Source organism: Odontomachus brunneus, unplaced genomic scaffold, assembly GCF_010583005.1.
Source record: "Odontomachus brunneus isolate Ranch 3 - 2012 unplaced genomic scaffold, Obru_v1 Obru_scaffold_103, whole genome shotgun sequence".
Taxonomy (NCBI): domain Eukaryota; kingdom Metazoa; phylum Arthropoda; class Insecta; order Hymenoptera; family Formicidae; genus Odontomachus; species Odontomachus brunneus.
In genome coordinates, this window is record NW_022639553.1 from 214,153 (window position 1) to 223,999 (window position 9,847).

At 37.8% G+C, this 9,847-nt stretch overlaps 1 protein-coding gene across 6 annotated transcripts in view; it reads right to left on the bottom strand.

The window, feature by feature from the left end:
* LOC116848991 overlaps positions 1-1,589 on the bottom strand; it is a 201,010-nt gene extending 199,421 nt beyond the window's left edge. For 4 of the 6 annotated variants that reach the window (XR_004379046.1, XR_004379045.1, XM_032825697.1 and 1 more), the window contains exon 1: positions 592-706. Coding sequence is in view for 2 of the 6 variants with exons in the window: in XM_032825697.1 (XP_032681588.1) it covers positions 592-633 (42 nt within the window). In the remaining 4 variants the exon portion in view is untranslated. Of the gene's footprint in view, positions 1-591; positions 707-1,441 lie in introns of those variants that run through there. The other 2 variants (XM_032825698.1, XM_032825699.1) reach the window with 2 other exon arrangements.
* Between the last annotated feature and the right edge of the window lie 8,258 nt (positions 1,590-9,847).

Below are 9,847 nucleotides of genomic sequence, written 5' to 3' on the forward strand. Positions count from 1 at the left end.
ATAGTTACTGAAAATTTTCAATCAGCCATATTCCTTTCTAACTACACGTTTCTCATCACTGCGAATTAATCCAAAAGGTGAAAACGTGTTCTCTCAATTAACAATGATGAAAAACACGCAGCTACAAACAAATGTTGCTGGCCGAAAATTTTTAGCCACTATCGATCCTATATTCTAGTGGCCTATATTCTAAACTCACTTTTACCGCTGAAAGCGTCTGTAAAAACGACTTATAATCCTTAAAAAGGCTCCTAAGTCACTTTTAGAGGCGTTTTTAGCAATAAAGAGTGGAGTTCAGAATGTGAACCCATGAAAATGGTGAGGCGTCCGTGAAACTGTGTGTATATCCCTTAAAGACCGAAGCTACTACGTGAATTTCAGCATATATATCTAACGTTATTTGACCTTTCTCTTTGATTACCAGCGCATCTTTAATCCCTGACTAATAAATTTGACGATTTTCTAATTTCACTGCTACTTGAGTGACTCAATGGCAATTACAGGTGTAAGAGACACTGACACAAGTCACGATATACGTCGCGACAAGCATCGCTCGCAAACGGGGAGATTACTCGCTAATAACATACTTACGATATGTGCCGACGATCGCACATTGCTATTCACTCCCAACATTTATTTCCGCGGGAGACTGTCACTTTCGACAAGAAAAAAACGCACGAAACGCGGAGCAATGTCGATCGATGTGTCCATGACCGCTGTTGACGCAAAAAGATCGATTTCGAAGATGGCCGCGCGATTGATCACGTCGATAATATGCGCCACAAAGTAAACAGTGCCTCCCTCTTACTCGCGGGGTATATCGCTTTAAAGGTCCGCCTACAATGAAAGTAAAGTACGGGTTGTAAGAAGTAAAAGTAAGAAATTAACCAATTATAGTCAAATGTGAGAAGAATAATCAACTATGATTGGTTAATTTTTTACTCTTACTTTTTTCACAACCTGGGGTCTGTTTTCTGTTCTGCATTGCTGAACTGGTGCAATAAGTTAGAGTGAGACAAGTATATTTTTTCTCGCTTTAACTTATTGCAACAATTCAGCAGTTAGGAACGAAAAACCTCTGTACTTTGTTCCCATTGTAGACATACCTTAACAGACCGACGTTACCACCCGAGATTCGACGTTGCATGTATTTCTGACGTCATTCCACCTTTCTCTCTGATTATCACCGCAATTATAACTCGCGACTAAGAAATCCAACGATTATCCGATTCTGTCACTACTTAGGCTACGTTCCGAAATTCACTGCCAGTGCTGAAATTCTATACTATACGTAACATGAACTATAGATTTTCAGTACTAGCAGTGAATTTCGGAACGCAGCTTTAAACGACTCGATAACAAGTGCAAGACACCGTCGCGACACTCAACACGCTGTAACAAGTACCGCTCGTATGTATCGAAAAACGAGAAGATCACTCACTTATAATGTACTTACAACACGTCCCGACGACTACACATCACTATTTTCGACACTCTTGACATTTATTCCCGTGTACGACTCACTTTTGATAGGCAAAAGATACATGAAACGTGTAGCGATGTTGATCGATGCGTCAATGGCGGCTGCTCGATGCGGAAAGATCGAAGAGCTCCGCTGTATAGACGCGGAAACGCTTGCCGCGCGACAGCCAATCAATGCGCCGTATTCGTGCAAGAGCTAGATTAGTGGCGAGCGCAACTGCTTTATCCATGGACTCTGAATGTCCTATGTTCTGTCGTCTAATAGAGTGAAGCTAACATCTAGAAAGAGAGCGAGAATAGAGAGGTTATAGTTTTTTTCCTATTGTGTTATTTTTTTGTTGCGCGTGCATCTATTTCTCGTTTCCATAATATTATAGAGCGCAACAGTACCCCGATTAGACTGGCAAGTAAAAATCTTACTTAAATCTTATTGCACACTTTGTCTGTGCAGAAACAGACAGAAAACAGAGGGGATGTACATATTGGCTTCTCTTTTCTGACTCTATGCGGAGTCTATGTATATTACGTCTATGTCTCTTTCTACATGTTGGCTTTACTTTTCTGGCCGTATGCGGGGTCTATGTATACTACGTCCATGGCCTTACCAATAAATAGATCAAGGGTCGTATTTTTGAAAAATATCGTATACGATATTTCGTAAAGCTATAATATATTTAACATGAACTGTAACTTTTCATAGAAATATTGTATGCGATATTTTTCGAGAATAAGGCCCCAGAAACTCAATCATGAATCTTTTCACCTAGTATGAATTCGTGAAAAGTGAAAGATATTGGGTGCTTCCCAGCTACGTTACATTGTGTTACACAAAACCAGTTTATTGATCACATATTATTTAAAATATCTTGTAAGATAATATGCAACCAATAAACTGGTTTTGTATAACACAGTACTGGTTTTGTAGCTGGAATTCATCCAAAAGATACATGAAAGATCTTAAAGATACATGGAAATATTCACTTTTCACCAGTTTATATCGAAATAAAAGATTCATGATTGCTTCTAAGTACTGCAAATTTTACTTTGTTACACAATTCACTAATAAAACTGTAAAAAAGATTACATGATTAATAAATATGATCGAGTTTACGTGAAAAGATGCCAAACCTTTTCGGATTAGTCACATTCGTTTTCAGCTACGCGTTCTTGTCACTGTTAATTAATGCGGCAATATGAAAATATTACTTCCTATAACGTCGCGATGATCTCACATCGCTACACTCTCGATGTTTGTTTGCGCACAAGGATCATTTTCGACGGATTGTAAACATGTCAATCGCGGCGTGATATCGATCAATATATTAATTACGGTCGCTCGATGTTAGAAAGCCGAAAATAGCCGCACGATTAAAGGCCATTACATACAAAATTCTGTAAGAACTTAAATCGTAAGCGTAAGGAAATCGACCAATCCCAATCGAGTATTCGGCTCTTCGTAATAATGGAGGGGTTACGAAGAGCCGAGTGCTCGATTGGGATTGGTCGATTTCTTTACGCTTACGTTTTAAGTTCTTACGGAATTTTGTATGTGATGGCCTTTAATCATGCGGCTATTTTCAGCTTTCTAACATCGAGCGTGATGGCCTTAACGATTCATAATATAACCTGACTTACGTCGAGTAAGAGAGCCAAAAATTCGCGCTCTTTCACTTATTCGTGTGCACATTCAGGATAGGATCCATTTGAAACTACAAACACTTTGTAGAGCACAAAAAACAACTACGATTGGTCTATACGGTAATGTCTAATGGATTCTAACCCTTAATTCCGGTTTACCCCAAATAGTACAAATCTCCACAAGACATCCTAAAGACATCTTAAAGACTTCTGAGAACGTCCTAAGAATATCTTACGTCCTGAAAACGTTTCCAAGACATTCTTTGAAGAACCTGTGCTGTCTGGGACAATAGGTATTTTAACACTTAGGAAATTGGCCAATCACAGTCGATTATTATAAGAATAATAAAAATAATAAAAGCTTAAGACTTAAAACACCTATTGTAGACCGAAGCTTAAGGCTGCGAATGTCTCAGAATGGTATTCATAGTCAGATCTTATATTTAAAATCGTCTTGACTTCATCGTCAGACGCTAGCTGATGAAATAATTCACATAGCATCTCAAGATAAGCTTAAGACGATCTTAAATATAAGATTCAACTATGAATACCATCTTTACTATCCATAGATCGATGGTGACTAAAAGATTTCGGCGAGACGCATTCGTATCTAGCTATATATTATGACTGTTGATCAATGCAGAACGCGGGATCGTGTTTTCATGATGAATTAACGGTAGCGAGAGAAGTGCAGCTGGAAACGAATGTGATTGGTCGAAAACGTTCAGTAATTATCAACCTAGAATATAGAATATAATAGTAGGGCAACTACGGAGCTGGGCCGACAGAGCGCGTTAATAGCGTCGTTAATAGCAGCGCGACAACGTTAGCGTCGCCAGACGAATTTTCGGCGTACATCGTAAATTACACGGCTATCTTCAATCTTCTTGCTTGGAGCTGCCGTCATTGACACATCGATCAACATCGCTTCGCATTTTACGCGTCCTTTGCCGGTCGAAAGTGAGCCTCGTGTAGAGATAAGTATCGGAAGTGCCAAATAGCGATGTGCGATCGTTGGGACATATCGTAAGTACTTTATTAGAGAGTAGTCTCCTCTTTTCTCGATACACGCGAACGATTGTTGCGACGTGTCGAATCGACGTCTCATTTCTCATTACCATCGAGTCACTTGAATAGCAATAGAAACCGAACGATCGTCTTATTCATTAATCGAGAACTAGAGACATGCTGCGATAATCGAAGGAAAGAAGAAAGAATAATACCAGAGAGCGACGTTAAATCTCGGGCGGTAACGTCAATCCGGTAAGCCCATTCTACATCACCGTAAGAACATGTATTAAGACATAAGTTAATTGACCAATGGGATTCTTGCAATTCAAGAACAATGTACTGTGGTTGGTTGATTTGCTTACTACTTACTGCAGTATTCTTATGGCTATTGTAGAATGGGCTTTAGCAAGAGAGACAGGACAGTATACAAAACGTGACAGAGTCTCTGGCGGGAATTTTCGGCGTACGTCGTCAATTGCGCGACTATGTTTGATTTCGACCTTTTCACATCGAGCAGCCACCATCAACGCATCGACCGACATTGCTCCGCGTTTTACGTGTCTTTTGTCCGTTGAAAATAAGTCTCTCTGCAGAGATAAGTGTCGAAAGTGTCGAAAATAGCGATCGTCGGGACGTATCGTAAATACCTTATTAGAAAGTAATCTCCTTTTTCGATTTATGCAACCGATGCTTGTCGCGACGTGTCGAGTCAGCCTGTATCAATAGCTTGAGACATGTCTCAAATAACTGAGTATGTAAGACATACTCAGATCTGAACTGAGTTTTCTATCCGAATTATACGATATATGTACACTCAGTTGCATTGATGCTATACCATTCACCAGATATATAGTCACTAGAAAGTTTCGACCAGCCATGTCCGTTTCTAGCTGATCGTTTTCATGACTGTTGATTCGCCCGGCAAGGAATGTGTCAAAATAGAAGTGTCATTTTGATAGCTTTTCGTGTTAATACTTTATTTTAATATTTTCATGCTATTTTTTCTCAAACGATTCGTTATTTGATAAGCGTTTAATAAACATTCTACTTTAATATATTAGAAAAAAATATTTTATGTAAAAAAAAATTTTAAAATATTTTTTATTTACTTTTAACATTCTTACTCTTCTACTGATTGCGCATTACACGTGAGCGGATAACCTTCTGATAAAAACACGTATATAAGAAACGTCAAGCTGTCAAAATATCACTTCTGTTTTGATACATTCCCGCTTGCCTAATGAATCAACAGTCATGAAAAACGATCAGCTAGAAACGGACACGGCTAGTTGGAATTTTAATAATTAACAACCTAGTGTATAGTATAGTATCAATGCAACTGAGTATACAACATTACATTTGTGATCGCGATTCAATTGAAAAACTCACACCTACTATAAATTCAGATCAGAATATCTCACGTGAGACAAGTTTCAAGTTACGACTATTAATATGGGCCATTACACTTGCCATTATCATCAACTCACTCAAGTAGTCATAGAATTAGATTTATGAAAATTAGAAATGCGTTGATAACCACAAAAAAGATTGATAGACAATGTAACGCCAGAGATATGCACGACGTTGGATCTTGATAGGTAGTGTCTATTTATAAACAGAGGATACACAGTCCCGTAGATGCTTTATCATCGATAGATATAGATACTAAGACTTTTCGACCAGCTACATTCGTTTCTAGCTACACTGAACAAATGATACTTGAAAATTTCTCAGGAATGTGGTTGGTTGGGAATTTGTAGTAACTATCAAATAGCAAAGCATCCGCAGAGCTGAGTGCACTCGCGCGAGTGTTTTTTAATGGAACGTTTCTCTTAAAACCTTTTCGTGACTATATGGAGTTTTCAAAAATTTTCTATCTCACGGAAAACCTTGAGTCTCGCGTCTTTTACGGTCTCGACCCTTCGCAGCATCCGATACACTTTGTAATCTGTGTCTACTCTTTCGTGAAAAGCAAACTCTCGAGACAGAAAACAGTAAACTCGCGCTGAGGAAAGAGACGAGAAAATCGCGCTTACCTCATAAGCGTTTGATTTACTTGGGCACAATGCAGATAAAAATATATGTCGCGTTACGTCCCGCGGGAACAGATGTCGGGGATAATTTCACCCCTGGCCGGTTTTCCTGTGCTGGTGAACCGTTCTTTTTACTCGCGCGACGAAAATGCAGCGACAGGCGTATATCCTAAGTAGGTACATATCGAGCGAGGAGAAACTTCGCGGTACGAGCTTAACGTCGACGCGCCCGCGAAAAATCCCACGCACGTCTTCACCGCGGTGAGATATTTGTCGAATGCCGGGCGTGAAATTTCGTCACGGTAATTACAAAAATAGTAGAGTACCCGCTTTATCCTTGTCCCTCCGTTTCCCTCCCATCCTTTTCCCTCTTGCCCAACACCTCAGTCTCGCCTGCGAGATCAATCGCATCGTGAACGAAAGACGAACAAATTTAATCCGCGCGCGAGCTCGATTCATCGCGAGACTCGAAAATCGCGCGACTCGTCGGCATCGAATTGTCGAACAGCCCGTCGTAATTTTTCACGTCTTGCAGGACGGGCGCGTGAATAGAAATCGCTATCGTCACATTTACCATCCGTATCTCCCGATACCCGCGCGCTTTTCGAGCGCGCTCGTGGTGATGCGCATTCGCCACGTGGAAAAAAGAAAACCTGACGCCCGATAGGGCTGCCATGACACCATTGGTACTTGTAAATTGCGATCGTCTCGACTGAGACTCAGCGAACGCTTCAAGAATCTTTCTCCTCAACTCAGAAAAAAGAGAGAGAGGGTAGTCCCTTACACACATAAACCTTCTTACTTTTCACTTACGTTGCACCCCCCGTACGCACCGCCATCTCGGCTTACCCTCCGGGCCAATTTCGGGGATTCCATGTCGGCGTGAAGATCTTCCAAATGACGAACGCCCGGATGTGACCAGCGAAATTCATTCCCGAGAAAAATTCATCGTCCGTTCCGCGTGCTCTGCGTTATTAATCTCTTAAGAATCAGGTATCGATCCCGTTCGAATAAAATTTCTTTCTCGGTAAAATAGAAAGACATTCCCCATGAGGAATTTTATGATACGAATACAACTGACCGACGAGAAGTATGATTTCCTGAATGCACAGTGAGCTGTAAAACGGTTTAGATACAGTGAAATTTCATTAAACTGTCATCAAAATTTCATCAAATTGAGAATCATTACTAACAAGTTTACCCAATAGTTACGTTATAAATTATTATAATTAATATTATTATTTATTAGTACTTAGTGTTCTTAACAATGGTATTAATTCTTTATATATATATATATATATATATATATATATATATATATATATATATATATATTACTATTTATTATTTTTTATTATATTATATTATATTTTTATTTTATATATATTATATTATTTATTATTGTGCAAGTCCGTAGAGAATAATTCTCAGTTTTAACAGTTTGGTCATGTTATTACTACTATCTTTGTGTTAGAACAACCAAAAGATATGTTTGGGGCCAAAAACAACTATAGTTAGATCAATCATTTTTTTATTTTTTTATTTTACTTTATTTTAGTGTAATCATATACATTCATGTTTGCACGTGCGCCTCAGCTATAGTATTTAATAAATCTTTTAACCATGATAATGAACACAAAAGCATTAACTTCGTAATATAATACTTTTAAAGTAATATTGATAAAAAATTGAAAAAATTAAATTTGCTTACTTTTTTAACAAACTCTGCAGAATTTTGAATGTCAACGATTCTGCTCTGTATACAATCGTCATATTCCCAGTAAACACCAATTAACAGATAACGTTACATTGACGTTACAATTTCCCACTCAACTGTTACATAACACTCGGATTTTATTATATTTATATTGTCGGATAGACAACATTGATATTACGTTATTGATAATTGGTGTTTATCGGAATTGATTTTTTCAACGAAAAAATCTGCTTCACGGGTTGGGACGCAATATATAGCTCTATTTGGGATGGATCGATAGTATTATATCGACGAAATAATTACTTTGCCAACACAAAAAATGTGAGGAGGAGCTGAAGTAAAAGTTGTGTGAGTAAATGCACACAATTATGTACACTGGACGTTAAAGGGTCAAGCGCGAATTACACTGAAAGTGACACAACCAGGGAGATTAATCGATTTCTCTCTTTTTGTTGCAGCATGAAAGACCGGTCTGGGAAGAGCTTGCGAGTGTTTCACCACGCGGCCATCGTCGATGGGCTCAATCGTGAAGCTTAGAATGTGAGTAACACTATGCGAATTTCACTCTCCTCCTTCGTCTCCTTTCCTCTTCCATTTCCCTCGGAGTCCTCAAGTATTAGAAGCCATGCATAGCAGAGTACACCGGCGGTCACGTTAATAATCCCCGCGGGGTGCCGCAAACTAGCCCACAGAATGTATCCGGGAAAGACTTCGAAAAATTAGTAGGTCGACCTGCCGGGATAATCCAGCAGGAGAATCTCACATCGAGCGAATGATACACCGGGGGGTTATGAATATAAATTGATAGTTTACTCGCGGAACATTCTAAGTCCGAACAAATTCACCTTCGTATTTTTGCAATTACCATACTTTGTCGTTTGACTATTGCAGTGCCAAAGTGCGCTCTTTAGCGGGCTTGTAAATCTCCGGGTCTGTCGTTGAAATGCCGTGGCAACATTCGCGAAGGAAAATTCTTGAAATAAAATCCGATTGGAAAAATTAAAGCGATCGGCAAAAGTCAAAGTGGTCCCCGACAAACTGAGTTTCCGGTGCACAATTGCACAGAAAAATGTTATTATTCAGCTTCAAGAGCGAACTGTTATCTCGCTTTTTTTATTTTCATGGCCCAATTAGAAAAATATTTTTTTCGATATTAAATATTGAAAGAGCGCGCTCGAAATAATAACGTTGTTAGTTATTCTTGTATGAAAATTTACTCTACACATTAAGAAAAAAGGTATTTAAGAAATGAAAAATATTTACTCCGTGGATATTAATAATGTTTACTTATAACAATGTAATATTTTTTTCAAATATACATTTTCTTAAAATCTTAGCTTTTCTTTAAAGCAATTTTTGTTCTATTTCAATAACAGAATTTAAGTAAATATATATTATTATAATAATATATTTTTACTTGAATCTAAATATTAATATTATAAATTAATAATATCATTAAAATAACATATTTACTTAATTTCTTTCATTTAAATAAAATAAATAGTTGCTTCAAAAAAAGCTGAGATTAAAAAAAAATGTATATCTTTTCATATTTGAAAAATATTTTATATTATTCTATAAGTAAACATTTTCCTTAACTTTTCTTTAAACCAACTTGTCCTTCTTAAATAAAAGAATTTAAATTTAAGTAAATATGTTGTTACCATAAGAAAATATATATCTTTTATCTGAAAAGTATTTTACATATTACTACAAAAAAATGTATATTGTTAGTACCGACGCGGAACAAATGTTTTTTTTTATTTTCTGGACATTTTCTTCTCGCATAGAAGGATCTGTCGTGAAAATCGTATCCCGAAGCAACTCTTGAACAAGATCAAATATAATGAATAAAATCCACACAATTACCATAGTCGAGCAACGGCGAATATCACCTCGTGGTCTATCTATCTCGTTGCGTTCGCTGTCTCTTCATAACGATATGTTCCAACTGTATACGCTATCT